At 32.8% G+C, this 20,447-nt stretch overlaps 1 protein-coding gene across 3 annotated transcripts in view; it reads left to right on the top strand.

Moving 5' to 3' along the window:
* Positions 1 to 20,447, top strand: part of UGP (UDP-glucose pyrophosphorylase) — a 61,828-nt gene that overhangs the window by 24,793 nt on the left and 16,588 nt on the right. Inside the window, exon 1 of one of the 3 annotated variants that reach the window (XM_072535787.1) lies at positions 8,299 to 8,452. The exons of the other annotated variants lie outside the window; for them this stretch is intronic. Within the exon in view, the coding sequence (XP_072391888.1) occupies positions 8,432 to 8,452 (21 nt within the window). The 5' untranslated portion in view covers positions 8,299 to 8,431. Of the gene's footprint in view, positions 1 to 8,298; positions 8,453 to 20,447 lie in introns of those variants that run through there. 3 annotated transcript variants of the gene reach the window in all.

The raw sequence follows: 20,447 nt of genomic DNA on the forward strand, positions 1-20,447 counted from the left end.
GTATATTTTTAAAATAAGGAAAATAATAGGAAACTTGCACATAAAAATATTTTTGCGTCAACGGTAAAATTGTTAATTTATGTTAAATATATTTTGTTAAAATGTTATGTAAAAATATTATATTCAAAATATTACGTCTTAACAATTAATTGTGTAATCCAGATGTACACACAATATTTTCATTCATTTATATTATTTTTAGTTTAACAAATATGTACATGTTTATTTTACAACATCTCAAATGCTAAATTATACTTACTTAAGCCGTCCTTTTGTACCTTACGGTGTCGAGGTGCTAAATTATATTATATTTTAAATCCAAAACTTTCTCCCTTATAATAATGAAATGTCACGAATATACTTCTGGTTCGTAATAATTTGTAAAAAACAAAACCTATCATTTATAAATATCTTAAATTCATAACAAACAAGAAAGAAAATAACTTAAAAATATAAACGAAACTTTTAGTAGTAAACGTAAGAATAACTAATAACTATTGTATCTCCTTGCATTTCCCCAACAGAATATCTTCCACTGCTTTTTATAAAATGTTCCACCGTTAAGACATCAAACTGTAGATGAATTGTCAGATTAACCTTTTGAAAAACCCTCGTTAGTCATAATATGCGTATTAAACTAAACACGACGTAGATTCAAATTGAGCAATTTCCAAGAACACAAATATAATACCTGGAAATTTCCAATTAAATACGATTAAAATGGAAATAATAGAATTCCCGAAACAGCCTTGTTTTTTCTTTTGAACTTTTATTTACAATCAATTTCTACATGAGAGTTTTAAGTAAATGTGAATGAATTTGTAAATAGGTAATAGTTTCGAAATAACTAAAACAAACTTGCCATAATAATAATAATATAGTTATTAGGTACATACCTACTTAGAAAATTATAACCAGGTAGGACGAATTATCTCACAGGTAGTCTCCGAATGTAGCAACAAAAAATCTCTAGAACTGTACCTATTAGTTATTATTTTAAAGAAATATTTTTATTCTGAATCACTTCCTGTTGTTAATTCACTATCACTACTGTCTTCTCCTGGAGTAATGATAATGGGCTCGATAAGAACATCAACACGCGTGTCTACGTCCCACATTTTATCTTCTTCTTTCTGTGTATGGTTAATGCATGACTGCCAGTTGGAAGCGGTTATATTTTGTATGGCTTGGTCTAATAATAATTTGACATCTTTTAATTTAAAGGTTGTATTCTTTTGCGCTACCTCATTTTTTATTTGTGCCCATATTAGCTCGATGGGATTCAATTCACAATGATACGGTGGAGTTCTTAATACGGTGATGCCATGCTCGCGTGCCATTTCGTCTACTGCAAATCTGATGTATGAACTCTTATGTTCGCGCACTATATCAAGTAATTGAACCTTTATCATGGATTCATCAAAATCTATATTTTTACTTCTTAACCAATCTATTATATCTGCCTTTCGAGATGCAGAAGTTGGTATTTTTTCCATACGACGGCTGTGATAAGGTGCATTGTCCATTATAATTACCGAACCAGGATCTACAAGAGTCAGTATAGACGAAAACCACTTTTCAAACACATCCGAATTCATATCCTCATAATAATCGCCCGTTTTGATTGAGGTAAACACATTTAAACCATCTTGTAAAAAACCTGAATCACTTCCAATGTGCGTTATAATGAGACGTCTTCCTTTGCCCGAGGGTGCTGTTAAGCCGGTTGAAAGTCCCTCAATGAAAGCCTGTCGCGCACTTTTAATATTCAAGTCTTGTCATACTTTGGATTTCGTATGACCCTTATTCAACCACGTTTCGTCCGTATAATAAATTTTTTTACCAAGTCGTCTAAAATCACGAATTTTTTGCAAATATTTTCTCCGCCATATCACTAATTCGTCTCTCTCGATCAACAAACTTTTCCGATTTCTCTTTACATACCGAAAGTCCATTTCATGTAAAGTTCTTTGTAATACTCTCATGGATATTTTATTTAAAGTCTCATCTGCGTCTGCATTAACTTCTCGTTGAATAGCCTTTAACGTGGGCAGTTCGTTCCTAAAATAAAATCCATGAACTTTTCTTCGGATTATACTTTTCGTATTATCGTCCAATACAATTTTTGCACGTCCTTTATGGATTGGTTTTTGGATAGGTTTGTTACCTTGAATTATTCGGAAAACCGTACGAGCCGATACTTTCGTTAAATCTCCAGACAATGTCGCGACGTCCTCTATAAGCATATCTGGATATCTTCTACGCAATCCCTCATAAACCGATTTTATCATTTGCTTTTCTCTCACAGATAACCACCATTTTTTATTTTGTTTATTAACAGATGTACTGCACGTTGGTTCTATAATGATGCTCTATATTATAGACACATTTTGCAAATTTCATAGAATTCTTTAAGACCTAAATTATCTCAGAAGTTAAATGCATATTGCGTTTTCATCGAAATTATTTACAAAATAATCGTTTGAAAAAGAGAATTCCGAATGATCAGCTTATTGAGCCAGGTCCTACAACTCTTCTTAATGATAATTCACACAAGAATATACAACAGATGTGAAAGAGACATTAGCCACTCACAGTTCGGTTTCAAACAAGGATTTTGCACAAGAGAAGCGCTTTGTAGCTTAACTGTCCTACTTCAGAAATCAGCAAAAAGATGTCTTCCTATGCTTTATAGATTACCAGAAAGCGTTCGATTGTGTTAATCATTCAGAATTAGTCGGATTGCTCCAGAAACGTTCCATAGATGAGAATGACCTTAAAATCATAAATAACCTTTATCATACATCATATTTCTCAATCGAAAAAGGTGTACGACAGGGTTGTGTTCTGTCACCCCTCCTTTTTAATCTTTACTCTGAAACGATTTTCAATAGAACCTTAAGTGACACTGAAGATGGAATCAAAATCAACGGACAGACTATTAGTAATCTTCGCTATGCTGATGATACAGTCATAATAGCTGATAGCCAAGAAGCACTACAACGACTTAAACACTGAAGGAAAACAACTGGGCTTGAAGATTAATATAGACAAGACGAAGGTAATGGTGGTTAGTAAAACACGAAATATACAAATAAATATAAGAGTAAACAATAAGAACATCCAAAAGGTCCCCAAGTTCAGATATCTCGGTAGTTGAATAACTGAAGATCTAGATCAAGACATAGAGATACGTAGCAGGATTGAGCAAGTCAGAACAGCATTTACTAATATGAGAACATTGCTAAGCAACAGCAGCCTTAACTTAACACTTCGATATCGCTTTGTAAAATGTTACATTTACTTCATACTGCTATACGGTGTAGAAACCTGGACCATAAAGGCCAATGTGATGAACCGATTGGAGGCCTTTGAAATGTGGGTATTTAGAAGACTACTTAAAATTTCCTGGACAGATCACACAACAAATGTCAAAGTATTAAATCGAATGGGCAGAGAACGAGAATTGCTGCCAATAATAAAAAGAAGAAAAATTGCTTATCTGGTGTATTTCGAAATTCCAAGTAGCAATTATTAAAGCTTATTATGGAAGGGAAGATAAAAGGAAAACGGGGCATCGGAAGAAAGAAATACTCATGGCTTAAAAACATAAGGGATTGGACAAACCTCGATGTCCATGCACTCTTTAGAGCCACACAAGATCGAGAGGAGTATGCTAGAATTGTCGCCAACATCCACTTATTGGATAGGGCACCATAAGAAGAAGAATACATTTCCAAATCGAGTATAGATAAACATTCTCTTATATTTTTCGTTTATTTGCTGTGTACGTAAGTTAAAAAAGCGCGATGATTTCGTACAGTTTTTATGTCAGCAATAGCATTTTTTAATGTTTAATAATTATTCTGTTGATGTTTTATTATTAAAGGTGTATTTGCACAATTTATTTTTGCACATTGGATAGATAAATAGCAGCGCTAAGATAAAAATATTTATGAATAAAAAACTAAATAAACATGAGGTTAACCTCATTTGTTTATCTATCGTTATAAAATAGTAAAGAACCTTGAATAATAAATTTAAATACTTTTCGTAATTTTAAATTCGTATCATGGCATACTAAATTTTATTACAGAAGCAATATCAATAATTATCTATTATTGTGTGTAAAAAAGGTTCTGCTTCCTAAACTTTATTTTCCCTCTTTATTGCGCGATCACAACGGTTTTTCATTCATCAGTACTAAACTCAGCAAAAAAAATTATCACGTAACTATCATAAGCAACTTATTGGCTCACACTAACAGTAACTATTACCTTACAATACAATCACATATATTTTCTTTTCTTGTTACGAGATAATCTAATTCTTGTTTACTTGTGTATATGATAAGTCGACTTCTGTTTTGAAAGGATTCGCCGTATCTAATGCGGTTAAGAATATGTGTTCACTACACTGTACATCAAGAAATTTACTACCAACGAATATATCTCCAAGTACAGAGGAACCTATCTAAAACTTATCAAAACAGCTAAAAAATGTACTATCAGAATCGTCTGGGAAGCTCTAAAAATGTTGCAAGAGAAACTTTGCCCATAATAAACGATCTTCGAAATAAAATTAACACAGCTCAAACATTTTCTCTTCCAAACCCTGAAAATCTAAATGAATACTTCGTTAATGTAAGTAAAAATATAACATCAACTATTTTGCCACAACAAGATCCTATTTCCTATCTCCCCAATTAAAAAAAGGTCTCGAATTCATTCTTTATAAGACCGATTGATAAATCTGAACTGATCCAAACAATCAGTAGTATCAAAAGCAAATCTTCCTGTAGTACTGATGGACTATCCATAAAAATTTTCTTAAATCTCCCAAAAATGTGTTGGAAGTCCTGGTCTCACTAATTAACGATTCCTTTGAAAAAGGTATATTTCCAGAGTGCCTAAAGACAGCCATTACTATTCCGCTTCATAAGGGTGATGAAAAATCGTGTAAAATTTGATGTGTATTTACCGATCCCGTCCACTGAGTTAGTAAACAAATCTATATTATACTCGGCAAAAAAATTATACAACCATCTCCCTTTGTAACTTAAATCTACAACTTCTTTCCTTAAGTTCCGCAAATTGACAAAAACCTCTCTAACTGAAAGACCATATTATTCAAGAGTTTCTTAACGAATAACTAACAATATGCAGTTTAGTTAAATTTTGCAATGGATTGTATATTTTATTATCTTTTATTTTGTGATATTGACGATTTATGTAATTTTAGTAAACTTTAATTGTTACTGTTATTTTTTTTTACTTTTTTTAAGCTTTGTCCATAAAATTGTACAATTTTCAGTGACAATAAAGCATATTTCTATTCTATTCTATTATAATAATTCACACTACCTTCAATACTTCTTTATCAACTAAAAATACCATTGTCATTATTCTATCACTCGATCTTGCAACTTCTACTAAGTTATCTTATATTTCTTAGCAATTATATCAACTATATTCCTAATGTTACATTTTCCTACATACCACAATTTGTATCTTTAGTTCCTAGTTATTTCGCCCTTTGTCCGATCCACCTCATCTCTTGAATGCCAGCAATTTGTACTCGTCGTCATTAGGCGTTTTGAGTCTACTGCTGAATATAGGCCTCCCGTAAATAATTACATTTCATCCTAGCTTGAGCACCTTAAATCCAGTTATGCTGGGTGCTCTTGATTTCGTCTGACTACCTCGTTGGAAGACAATAAGCATCGTGTCTCGGTCTCCACTCTAAAATTTGCAACATGTCCTACCTAATTCCATTTCAGCGTTGTAATTCTTTTAATTGCGTCCGTAACACCAGTTTTTCTTCTAACTATGTATTTGATTTGAAACTCTGTCTCTAAAGGATATATTCAACATTGACTTCTCCATTGTTCCCTGTGCCACATGTATCTTATTGATTACTTCTCTAAAGACTTTCCTTTTCAAGCACATAGGAATATCTGATCTAGCGTAAGCTGCCTATATTGGTCCTATTCTCCTGTTTAACTCTGTTGTTTGATTGCCTCTTTCTATTTAAATCTCGTCGTCCAGATACTTATACGTATAAACTTGTTCAATTTGCGTTCCATTAGTTGAAATGTTTTTCGCATTTTGCATTCAAATGTTTTTTGAACATGCTTCAGTAGTATACCACTCAATGCGTGAGTTTTGTATACCAGAAAAACTTATCCGACTATCAGCCTGTTACGACGACATTCATAATACGATAATTTATTTGAAATGATATTTCAATCAAATCGAGACAGATGCACGATATCATAATTTATTTGAAACTGAATATTATCGAAACAAATATCTTTAGCCCAGGGCCTTAGATAGTTTGTGGCAACGGCAAATAATGGATGTCAAAACGTTTGTTACTATGTATTGGTCTCTAAAATGCCGAAAATAACGAAATAGAAGATATTGTGAATAACTGGGTACTACTACTATATAATCTTATCAAAATTTCCACGTCCACTTTGTTAATTAGACTAACTGGATGTGGCCTTCGGTGCAGTCAAATTTTGAAACATATTATACAGTCCATATTATGATTATAACTCTAAATGAAAGGGACTTAAATTCCCAATTGAAATGGCCTCTAAATTAGGGTTAATTTACTAAAAAAAGTAAGTTTTTACGGTGAATTTCAAATGGAATCAATTTTTTCGAGGTTTCCTATATTTCCCGGCCGGTGAAAACTGTGTAGTTATTCATATTTCGACGAGCTACCCCAGATTTAAAAAAAGGGGCTTCTAGCTGCAATGGAAGCCGAGATAATGTAAATTTTGCCTACGTGTTTCAATTTGAAGTTCCGATCTCGAAAAAAAAACGGAGCTGAAACGGTTATCCCCTCCACTTTCCTATGTCGATCTTTCGAAAGTACCTTCGTTTCGAAGGGCTGTAAGTTTCGAAAAATTGGATGAATTTTATAGCTATAAGTTTCAATATAAAGTTTAGATTTTCATTCAACATTTGTGCAAATTTTACTTCTTAATGTTTATAAGCAACGGAGATGTGATCTTTTAAAAAATAGTCCCTAACTTCGTTCCTATTGGTCATAGAAGGTTTTTTTTTAATGTGAGTTTTTTTACCAGCTATCCAATGGTTGTACGTACAAGTCTGTAGCTTGAAAGATATAGAAGTTATTACAATTGTTTAAAAGTCAAAAACATACCCCTTTTTCAAACGTTTATTTTGTAAATAATTTCGATGAAAACGCAATACGCATTTAACTTCTGAGATAGTTTAAGTCTTAAAGAATCCTATGAAATTTGCTAAATGTGTCTATAAAAAAAAAATAGCATCATTAATAGCATTATAGCATCATTAATAGAGCCAGTTCAATAGTTTAAATATTTAGCCTCAGGGATAAATAAATTAAATAACTTTTAAACTATTTGACCGATCGAGGGGAAATTTCGCACAAATTTAAAAGACGGTAATTCCTCGATTTTTAAATGTATTAATAACATTTTATTTTGTTAATAAAAAAATTAACAAAATTTATGAATTAGTGCAAAAAACTGCTTTTTTGCAAATATTTCCGTAAATTATTTATCAATTTAAATTTAAAAAACAGGAAAATAAAGATATTCTAGATATAAAAAAAAGATATAAATATTGTTTATGTAAAATATAAGGGAAAAAACTTATAGACAAAAAATCAAATTGTGGCCATAAATTATTGTTAAAAAAAACGCAAAGTAAAAATACGAGTACTTTTTCATCTATTCGTCATCTAGTAACCTCCACCTTTGTCTTAAAAGCCTCAGATATCTGCGAAAAAATTTCCGTGAAATCGATGATTTTTGCATAACCAGACTGGGCTACTTCTGATCTAGTCCTACTGTTGCTATATTGGACTGGTACAGATTTTTAATAAGTATCACCAGGTGCATTGCTGTGCCCATTTCTATTAAAATGGACCACAGATTTATCCAGCTTACACAATCAAATCGAGTGTAAGATTGCTCATTGTAGAGCACAATGTAGAGCATTTTAATTAGAAACCATACTCGATGCTCTTCTAAAATATATTTTATGTCACAAATATGTTCCAAAATAATTTATTACTTTTAGTTTTTATTTAATGAAAAACGTTACATGTACTGCCACTGATTCTTCTTTAATTATTACGCATTTGTTTGTCAATTGTACTGCAATAAAACAATTTAAGTAAATAACCAACATTATTTCGTTTAAATTTAGACTATTTTATTTGTAAAAATTACCAAGGGAAGTGGTAACGTTCATTTTGAGATTAAGCCTTTAGCGGTCGTAGGAGTGTATAGATTATATCACTATAATCAGCGTGAAGATAATAAACATTATATACGATTGTACTTGAAAAGTTTGACAAAGCAAATAGTTGTTATGCGACCGTCAGTCAAAAAGTGATAACATTGAAGAGTGTATCCAGACAACAAACGATGATAAAGTTGCCATTTGAGGTAAAACTTTTTATTATTTAATAGTTCTGTTTGATTTGAGTACATAGAAAAGATGATTATAATAATTATTGATAGGATAAGTCTGTGATATAATAATGGTGCCAGAGAAAAGGCCAAAAAGCAGGCGAGATTTGTTCTGTGTTATTAGTTTTATAAGTCTTTTTTTTAAGTCTCAGATTCAGTGTTTACATGTATTTTTATCAGTTTATAAGTTGTGTTTCTCAGCTCGTTTCTTCATTACTTCTACTATAACATTATTCTACGTTATACGGGGTATTTCAGTATTAGTCAATTATGTACGTCGATTATTCTTATTTCAAGATCCTGTATACTATACCCTATACAAAAAAAACCTGGCATTAATTTTTTACAGGCATATTTTTTTATATTAGTGTAGTTCTATGATCCGGTACTATTTTTTATGATTTAGTATTAGGGATGAATCAAACACATGATTCTCTCAATTTCTTAATCAGGCACTCTGTAGATTTTTCTAAAAAGTGGAAGTACATTTTTAATGTTCTTTTCTACAAGTTTTCTTAGATCTTATGTGGTTTATGAGATTTTCTTGGTGAGTTTGAAAGGATTTTTCGTAAAGCTCTTTTGATGAAAACTTGTAATTGGTTTACTGTCGGTACTATTTTCCACGTTTCACGATGCAGGTACTGCTTTGCGTCAGTTTTGTGAGTCGCAATGGTATAAAATAAAAATAAAAAATAAAAATATAAACATTTATTGCCCTAATAATATTTACATTTCACACTTAATTTATTACAACTTAAGATCTGTTAGCCTTCTTTCTTCTTGACGTCCCGTTGTTGCACCGCCTGCTGTTGGTTTTCTTCCTCTCGGATCTTGAATTTTTCTGTCATGGACTCCTTGGCTTCTTCTTCTGTAGATACTTGTTTTTGGCATCGTACCTACTTCCCTGATTGGTTGTCTTTGGCAATCACCCGGCTAGACACTGATCAGATGGTCGATCCGTCTATGAGTTGTTCTGAACATTGACCTCTGGGTCCGATTTTTCGCGAGGATGTCTCTGGTCTTAAGGAGTCTTCTTGTGGCTTGTTGGAAGAAGTATCTTGTCCTTTTCTCAGCCATCTACCTCAGTGGTGTGTACTGGAGCCTTTCTTTGATGGTTGCATTTGTTATCCGTTCTTCCCATGTTGATCCATCTATGATCATATGACATGATGTTTCTGTTGCTCCGAGTTTCTTCCAGTGGGACTCCGTGATGGAACTCCAAACTGGGACAGCGTACAGTATAACCGATCTAACGTAAGTCTGGTATAATTGAATCTTCTTGGCCTTCAATAGTGGACTGGACCTAAAAATATAAGGAAGTATTAGTTTTTTAGCAGAGTTTGCTTTTACCTTGGTTTTTTGGGTGTGTAACTTGAAGTTTAGTCTTCTGTCGAGGTGGACTCCTAGGTACTTGACTGATTCTCCTGACTGGATCCTATTTCCTCCTACTGTTATTTCTAGCACCGGTGGACTCGTCTCCTGGGTGAACATGATGAATTGTGTCTTCTCTGTGTTCATTTTGATCTTCCATTTTTCGGTGTATTCCGTGATTTTTCCGAGGTGATTTTCTATGTTTTGGACTATTCTTCTATTATCCTTTCTCCTGTTGCATATATCGCCGTATTATCTGTGTAAAGGGCTGTAGATGTTTTTGGATCTGTTGGTAAATCTGAAACAAAAATGTTATATAAAATGGGCGAGAGAATACTGTCCTGAGGAGTCCCTTCTTGAATTTCTTGGAGCGTCGACGTCTTTTGGTCAGCTGAAACTTGAAATGTTCTATTAGTTAAATATGTATCACAAATATTAACTAAATAATGGGGCAATCTAGCTCTGTCTATCTTGTACATTAGTGCCTTCTTCCAGACCGTGTCATATGCCTTCTCGATGTCTAGGATGGATATTCCTGTTTTCTGTCTTCTGTTGAATCTTATCTTTGTGTTGCTGATGACTCATGCTAGCTGGAGTTCGCAGTTTCGTCCTCTTCGAAATCCGAATTGGTCCTCCTGAATGATTCTTCTTCTTTCCGCGTGTGTCATCAGTCTTCTATAGATGATTTTTTCCAGAACTTTTCCTAGTGTTTCCAGTAGTGATATTGGCCTGTAGCTTTCCGGTCTTCTTCCATCTTTTCTTGGTTTTAGTAGAGGGATGATCTTAGCGTGTTTCCAGTTACTTGGAAAGTGTCTTTTTTCCTAGCAGTACTTGAAGATATAGTACAGCTTTACTATAATATTCTTTAGTAGTTCCTTGAGGGAGATGTTGTGTATTCCTTCTGATCCTGGAGCTCTGCTTCCTTTTAATCTTTTACTGATTTTGGCGACTTCTGTTGGGTTCCTGTAGTCTTCTTCCTCTACTAAAAACTCATGTTTTGGTTTTACCTGTGTGTTACTGCTATTCTTCTAGCGATTGCATTAACTTTTTCTTGTGTTTCGAAGTGTGTTCCCTCACCGTCTATGATTTGGGGCATCTTTTTGATGTTGTTGTGCCATTTGTTTTCTGTAGAACTTCTGAGTCTTACTCTTATTTCTTCGGAAAGTTTGTCAATGTAGTCCTTGAATTCCTGTCTTCTTGTCCTCTGAAAAGCTTTTCTGACCCTATTTCTGTCCTTTATGATGTTCTGAAGTTCGTTTGGTATGATTAGACCTCTATTATTCGTCAATCTCTTGGGTATGTTGTCCTCCATAACTTGTTGAATTTTTCTTGATATTTCTTCTATTTTTCTTTCCACTTCTTCTGTTGATTGGAATTCTCTCTTTATTTCGATTTGTTTGAGTTGTGTTCTGTAGTTTGGCCAATTTGCTTCTTTCCATCTCCATCTTTCCACTGGTTCTATTGTAGGAAGGTCCACTCTTGATGTCATTTTTCCTGTTACCGGTTTGTAAAATGATTGTCATCATCATCACCACTGGCTCGACAACCCTTTTTGGGTCTTGGCCTGTTCTAGGATTCTTCTCCATTCCGATCTGTTTCGTGCTTTTTTCTCCAGTTTTTTATTTTTAAGATTGTTATATCATTTTCTATTTGTTCTAAGTATCTCAGTTTCGGTCTTCCTTTTGTTCTTTTTCCTACTGGCATCTGTTTGAATATTTTGTTTGGTATTTCGCCTTCTTCCATTCTTTCTACATGTCCTATCCAACGCAGCCGTCCTATTTTGATGAATGTTATAATATCCGGATCCTGGTATATTTTGTATAGTTCAGAGTTGTATCGTCTTCGCCATATTCCGTATTCTTTTGTGCCCTTATATATGTGTCGCAAGATTTTTCTTTCGAAGGTGGCTAACAACGTTTCCTCTCTTTTAGTAAGTGTCCAGGTTTCTGAGCCATATGTGAGTACCGGTCTTATTAGGGTTTTATATATTTGGCATTTTGTCTTTCTTGCGACGTTATCTGATCTTAGGTGTCTAATTAAGCCATGGTAACATTTATTTGCAATAAATATTCGCCTCTTCACTTCCTTCGTAACGTTATTATCAGACGTGACTAGGGATCCCAAGTTTTTTACCTCCTCTATGTTGTATTCTCCTATTGTTATATTTTGTGGCTGCCTTATTTCTGCGTTTTTTCTTACCTGCAAATATTTTGTTTTGGTCTGATTGATTTTAAGACCACTATTTTTTGCAGCTCGTTCTATTTGGTTGTATGCCTCTATCATTTCTCTTCTTGATCTTGCGATTATGTCAACATCATCTGCAAATGCTAGTATTTGCACGCTTTTATTGATGATTGTTCCTCGTGTATTGACTGTTGTGTCCCTCAGTATTTTCTCGAGCACGATGTTGAACAAGATGCATGATAGAGCGTCTCCCTGGCGTAGTCCCTTTTTCACATCTATTGTTTCCGTTAATTCATTTTGTATCCGGATTCTACTTTCTACTTTTAGAGATTCTTTTATCAGTTCTATTAATTGTGTTGGTATATTAAATTCTTTCATTGCTTTTATTAAGAATTCTCGGTTTATATTGTCATATGCGCTTTCAAAGTCTATGAAGAGATGATGGGTGTCGATGTTATATTCACTTGTTTTTTCGAGGATCTGTCGCAGAACAAATATCTGGTCTATTGTTGACTTCTGTCTACAGAAGCCACTTTGGTATTTGCCAAAATGATTGTACTTAAATGAAAATATTTTTCTAGAAGAAAACCTGATGCTTAAGAAATAAACCAAGTGTCAGTTTTTTTAATTATGTTTGGGTAATATCGCGAATCGTTAGTCGTTATCATTTTTAATGTTTTAATTTGAAAGTTGCATGGGCAAATTAGTTTTAATTTATCTAATTTTAGCCTATCAGGTATATCACGTTTTACCTCAAGTATATCACTTAATTTACTGTTTTAAGGTACAATACTAAAAAATATTCAACCAGTATTTTGAATTTTGAGAAAAATTTGCTTTTTCTGTACCATTATTCTGTACAATAAACAAAGTAAGGGTATTATTCAATATTATCACAATATTGGTAATTCATATTTAGAAATAATAGCATTTTTGTTTTCTTATCGCCGAGCCTAGTTCTTTTTTCATTTAGTACTTGCCCAGCTTTTGAAAACAGGCTTTCACAAGGTACTGAGGAAGCCAGAGCACATAATTTTTCTTGTGCTATTGCAATGTGCAAAAATCTTTGTACCTCAATAATGGCACGAGATTTGCTGGTTCCTCGAGGTTGAGCTACTGTCACAGATTTGTCGAAAGAGCTCCAGATTGAGAGTTCATCACTATCAGTGGAAATAGTGGATTTTGTTTCATGACATAAATCTGTTTCTGAAATATTTTTTCTACGAAGGTCTTCTGCATATTTTTCTGAAACTGCTGCTATAATACATTGTTTGGCATTCTCACCTGAATGTATTTCAGAAAATCCAAACGTTTTAAATCTTGAATCTAAAAATGTTGAGATAATTAAAGTTTTATTTTTCTCTACATTTCCTAGCCGCTCAGATAAGCCAGTCACAAAAGTTCTTAGAACTTCGTTAATCGGTTGGGAAAAATCTTTTTTTTTTTTTTAATTTCTGTAAACATTTATCAAACCATTAGACATGGAAATTACTAATGATGCATCATCATCATCATCATCACTGGCTCGACAACCCTTTTTGGGTCTTGGCCTGTTCCAGGATTCTTCTCCATTCTGATCTGTTTCGTGCTTTTTTTCTCCAGTTTTTTATTTTTAAGGTTGTTATATCATTTTCTATTTGTTCTAAGTATCTCAGTTTCGGTCTTCCACTTGTTCTTTTTCCTACTGGCATCTGTTTGAATATTTTGTTTGGTATTTCGCCTTCTTCCATTCTTTCTACATGTCCTATCCAACGCAGCCGTCCTATTTTAATAAATGTTATAATATCCGGATCCTGGTATATTTTGTATAGTTCAGAGTTGTATCGTCTTCGCCATATTCCGTTTTCTTTTGTGCCATTATATATGTGTCGCAAGATTTTTCTTTCGAAGGTGGCTAACAACGTTTCCTCTCTTTTAGTGAGTGTCCAGGTTTCTGAGCCATATGTGAGTACCGGTCTTATTAGGGTTTTATATATTTGGCATTTTGTCTTTCTTGCGACGTTATCTGATCTTAGGTGTCTAATTAAGCCATGGTAACATTTATTTGCAATAAATATTCGCCTCTTCACTTTCTCCGTAACGTTATTATCAGACGTGACTAGGGATCCCAAGTATATAAAGTTTTTTACCCCCTCTATGTTGTACTCTCCTATTGTTATATTTTTTGGCTGCCTTATTTCTGCGTTTTTACTTACCTGCATATATTTTGTTTTGGTCTGATTGATTTTAAGACCACTATTTTGTGCAGCTCGTTCTATTTGGTTGTATGCCTCTATCATTTCTCTTCTTGATCTTGCGATTATGTCAACATCATCTGCAAATGCTAGTATTTGCACGCTTTTATTAATGATTGTTCCTCGTGTATTGACTAATGATGCAGTGTAGTATAATTCTCCACTAATAATTTTTGTAGCATTTTCGAATGGTTTTAGAATACTACATAAATGTTTAATATTTTGCGAATCAGCTACATTCATAATAGGAAGTTCCTTCCATTTTAAAGGGATTTTCCCAGGTTACGCTGATAAGACAATAACCTTTACAATTTCCTCAATTAATTTGTTTTCAAACCGTCTTTGACAATTCAATTTAGTGTATGTGCCATGCAACCAAAATGATTCCAGTTTAATTTAGAAATTATTGCATTTTTAATATTGGCATTATCAGAAACTGCAAGCAATATTTTGTTTTCTATACCCCAAGCCTCTACAATTCGCTGAAGCTCTTTCAACAAATTCTCTGAAGTATGAGCTACATCAATAGCACTATATTCACTATTTGGGAGAGTGATTCATCGTTTGAAGGCGTAGAAGTGGGGAAAGACGTATGAAAATCCAGTGGCGTACACTCACTTTTATTTCAACGTTAATTATATTATATTGTTTAAATATTATTGTTCAAAATAGGCCACAATATATTTATCTGCAGGTTTTTACTGAAGTTTCCATCTCTATATCTACAGACCCTTTTCAAAGATATAAATTATAGTTATATTTATTTTATTTGTTTATTATTATATATTTATATATTCTTATTATATTTTCTTTTTTTTTCTTAACTTTAAAAACGGTCTCTGGAATAGAGATCGAAACGTCAGTAAAATAAACATGTAAATAGATGTATTGTGGCTTATTTCCAACATTCTTCCTAAAAATACGGAATGCCACAAGCAAAAAGCCACAGAAAAATAAATATTGCTATCATTTGTATATTTGAAAACGATTTCTTTATATAGAGATCGAAACGTCAGTAAATTAAACATTTCAATTAAATATATTGTTACTTATTCCCAACATTATTTCTAAATATACAGAACGGCAAGCAAAAAGTAAGCCTTTTCTGTAAGCCATTCTTGAATTCTCCCTTTCCGCCATGCCGTCGTCGGTAATTGTTCTAGTCTGCGGCTATGATATGGCGCATTGTCCATAACAACCACAGACCCAGATTCCAATTTTGGTAAGATTCTCTTAAACCAGCGCTCAAATACTTCGGAAGTCATTTCTTCATGATAATCACTTGTTTTTTTCGACTCAAATTGAAGTAAACCATCATCAAGGAAACCTGTATCACTTCCTATATGGGTGATGATTAAACGCCGTCCCTTTCCTGATGGAGCTTTTAATCCTGTAGACCAGCCTTCTGTAAATGCTTCACGTTTACTTTTTACATTTAAATCTTGCCAAATTTTTCCAACTGTATGACCTTCGTTAATCCAGGTTTTATCCAAATAATATATTTTGCGTCCAGTGCTGCGAATTTTTTGTATTTCTTCTAAATATTTTCTTCTCCACAGAATAATTTCATTTTTTTCTAATAGCATACTTTTTCTGTTGCGTTTTACATATCGAAAGTTCATTTCGCGCATGGTTCTGATTAAGACCCTACGAGATATCTTGGGTAAAGAGTCATCGTTTTCGAGCTCTTGAGAAATTTTTTTCAGTGTTGGAATTTCACTCCGAAAATAAAATGAATGAATTTTTCGACGTATAATATTCCTTGTCTCGTCATCGAAAACAATGCTTTTCCTACCTCTAGTTTTACCTTTTTCTTGCTTTTTATTTTCCGATGTATTTTTAAGTACACGATAAACACAGCTAACGGATACTTTTGTTAAACTGCTACAAATGTCGACCGCTTGGCTAACATTTAATGCCATTTTTCTGCCGACAATTCCTTCATAAACGTTTCGTATCATTACCTTCTCTTCGGACGTTAACATTTTCCGTCTCTTTTGCGGCTTTTCATTTTTGGAATCAACATCAGAATTTTGCTGTCTTCTCTTGGAACAACTTGGTTTTTCTTCCATTGTATTTCAATAATCTGTGTATATACTATTATACAATAATTTCTACAATTCTGTATAAGAATGTAACTAAAAATTTACTATAAAACGACAAGCTATAACACTCTTATTATCAATAACACGTTTTATCAATACTAAAATACAGTATTGTTAAAACAGTATTGACAACAATAAGTTTACAAACTTATCACATAAAATATACTCACAAACGCCAATGCGAAACGCCAATGTAAGTTAATCATTTCTTCGGCGAAAAAATAATAAAAACTAGTTTTAGGGCATGTCTGGGTCCGAATTGTAAAACGGAATTTCTTCGCTAATTCCAACATTGCCAAACGATTGAAAAATAATGTTTTAAAATATCGATTTTCATTTTATAAATTTAAATATGTAACGAAACGGAAAATATAAATAAAATTTATTTCATTACAATTTTGTGCTTAAGTTTTACTATTGAAAAAATTATGTTTTTTTGTATTTTTATGACGGTAATAATCGCTGCGTGGAAGAATACAGGTTTTGTATGACCATAATTACTACTTGTGAACAACAATTGGCTACACTGTACGACAACTTCTGGTCAAGTCTACTATAGAGAAGCACAAATAAATATACTACTTTATATATTCTGTAATTTCTTATGAGGAAACGCAAATTGCAATCGAGAGAAAACAGGCAGTTTTCGAGGGCCGCTGTGTACATTTAAATTTGAGGATATTCGGCGTTTAAACTATGAAATCACTATTCTAAATTGAGGGTTTCTACTATACATTATAACAGAACAGAGTAAAACTTAAAATTACTATCTAAAAAATGAGCAGTTACACCAATATAGCTAATGGCATTAACAGATGTCCAATAGTCAGTAGTAATACAAAACTGTTGACCAATTAATATTATCTGTTTCATTCTGGCGCAACATTTTGCGTATACAAATGGAATCATTGTTTTAGATATAGAATGTCTACTTGGAAGTTCATAAGATAGATTTAAACTGGAGAAAAAAGTTTGAAGCCAGAATCTTCAACAATACTAAATGGTTGAAAATCCAAAATAAATAATAAAAGTAATTTATTGTCCTGTGTCCTGTTTTGATTTTACATTCATTTTTGATTTAAGAAAAGAGGTAATCTTTTTCTGTTGACCAAAACTAACTGATATTGGTTGTTGGAATGATGTGGACGGTTCCTGTGAAGTTGGCCCTTGACTAGTCGATGGTTGTTCCAAAAAAATTGATTATTTGTTCTTTGTCTCCAATTACCATTCCTTCTATCTCAGTTGTCTGTTCACATACCGCTGTGCCCTGCGTAATGCAAATTAAACCAAAATGAGATATGCTGAATGTTGTGTAAATGAAACAAATAAGTACTATTAATCTTTTTTTCCATAGGTTATTAGTGTACGTCTAATACGTGTACGTATTTGAGATCCATTCAGTCAAATTATCTGGACCAGCCTTAGACATTAACTCATTTTTCAAAAAATCTTATAAACAAAATTAAACTTCGCAAAACTATTCAACCGATCTGGACAATCTTTTTCACACAATTCAAACACTATAAGACCGTTAAGTTCGGGCACATTTAAACAAATTTTAATATAATAAAAAAGTAATTAACAATTTTCAAAATCAGCAATTTTTTGTTCATTTTGCAATAACTTTTTTGTTTATTATCCGATTTTAATTTAGCATATCTCATTTTGTGTATCTTTTTGTTCTGAAAAAGTTGTCTGTTGACGTCAAATCTCCAAATAGATAAGATTGTAAGTTATGAGCAAAATAATAAGTTTATTTAAAAATAGTTCCACTAACAAATTGATCCGTCACATTTCTTGAAGACATAGCTATTTTAAAAGTCTTCAGTTAGTTGTTTTCCATTTGTTAAACAAACGGTCCAGCCAATCCAATATACTATTAGGGCTGTTTTTTAACAATTCCATATACACTCCATCTGATCCGACTGTTTTTAAATGTTTTCAAAGTTTTATCTTCGTCAGATGATAAGTAATGTCATCTATTCTGTTGTCCTTATTTGTATAAATGTGTCTTCTTTTATTAGTTGTTCGCAATAGGTCTTCCAGTTTTCTACTTTTAATATGTCTTGCATCACATTCCTCCAGTTCTGGATATTCACCATAGATTCATGAATTTGAAATTCACCATGTTAACTTTTATGTTATTAGGAATTCGATTCTCTGCAAAAGTAATTAGTATCATTTAACATTTGACATGTTTTGTCTGTCTGTTCTGTTGGTAAACGCATCAATATTTTTTCTATTTAACAGTTGGATTCTGATCGGTCAAAAATGCTGAATTTACTACATAGATCAAATTCTTATTTACCTGTCACTCAGTTACATAATTGTTATAAATAGTTTTATGAAACTTCTCATATAAAATTGCAATTCATGAAGTAAATATTTGTTTTAATAGTTTCCATTATACTTGAATCAGATCTAATCTAGTGATCTATTAAGAAGATAATTAATATTTTCTTAATTATAAATATTAGGTTTTTTTTTGAATATCGTGACTTTCAAACTAAAGCTTCTAAGTACTTCAGAAACTATTTTCATGTGGTATTTTTTATACTGAATATTTTATAGTTTTTCGAAAGAAATCATCATCAGCATAATCAGTATTACAGCCCCAATTGAGCCTAAACCTTCCCGTCTATTTCACCAGTCGCTTCTGTTTATCGTCAACTTTCCTTACGTGAGAGTTGCCAGATGCGATTTTCTAAATCCCCCACTTAGAAACTAAAATTTCCCCAAATTTAAGCTCAAATCCCCCAAACTTAAAATTTTGTCACATAATTTATAAATTTGACAAGAATGTAGACTGGAACACACTGTACTATAATTTTTTATACTATTTATACCAAAGCAATGAGAATAATTTTTCATACTAAAACAATGACAACAATGTTATTTCACGATTTATAAAAACTGATGTGATGTCACTAATATTTAAAAATTCCATAACATCGACCTTAAGAGTTGAAATTTCCTTAACACAGCCCATACGGAGCTGCTCGATCTTTCATAGGCTTCAACGTGGTATAGGAACAAAAAAAATATCAACACAGGGCGCTGAAATAATTTATAGATCCCATCATCTTCGATTATATGAGAACAGAATAATATGCATTAACGAGGAGTGCGTCAAGGGTGCATTTTATCCCCCCTATTATTTAATGTATATGCCGAACATATAATTGGAGCTTCTCTTGAAGATCGCCCTGAAGGTGCCAGAGCTAATGGAATCATCATTAACAATATAAGATATGCCGATGCCACCGTAGTATTAGCAGAAACAGAAAACCAACTAAAAATATTGATGAACATATTATTAGAAGAAAGTCACAGGCTGGGCTTGGACATTAACTTTTCCAAAACCAAAATTCTGGTATTCCACAAAAACTCCCATGAACAAGTTACAATTAACATAAAAATAAATGGTATCACCCTTCAGAGTTCTCAAAGTTTCATATACCTGGGCAGAGAACTAAATAGTCAACTAGACCACTTAAAAGAAATTAGAAGACGCATTGAAATAGCCAGATCTGGTTTCATGAATATGCGTAAAATGCTCTGTAACTCCAAGCTATCAGTCTCAATAAGATTGAGAACACTAAAGTGTTATGTGTGGTCTCTATTACTATATGGCTGTGAGACCTGGACATTAAAACAATATGACGTCAACAAATTAAATTCATTCGAAATGTGGATGTCCCGCCGAATGCTAAGAATAAGCTGGATCAGCAGAACTACAAATGAAGAAGTACTGAGAGCAATGAACACACGCCCTCATCTGGTCAATACTATCAAAATTAGAAAGACGTCATATCTAGGACACATAATGCGCCATAGGGAATTTGAGCAGCTCCAGGTAATATTAGAAGACAAGATTGAAGGCAAATTTGAGTTTTTATATATTTTTTCTTAACATCTACTTCAGTGCAATGACTAATCATACATTTAAAGAATTATATTATGGCGAATGCCAAGGAGGTCCGAATTCAAATTCCATCGAGGTGAAAATTTTATAGTTTAACAATACTAAGGAAGATCCCCAATAAAGGAAGAACAAGGTTACCGTTTTACACAAAT

The sequence above is a fragment of the Diabrotica undecimpunctata genome, chromosome 6 (assembly GCF_040954645.1).
Source record: "Diabrotica undecimpunctata isolate CICGRU chromosome 6, icDiaUnde3, whole genome shotgun sequence".
In the NCBI taxonomy this organism is placed as follows: Eukaryota; Metazoa; Arthropoda; class Insecta; order Coleoptera; family Chrysomelidae; genus Diabrotica; species Diabrotica undecimpunctata.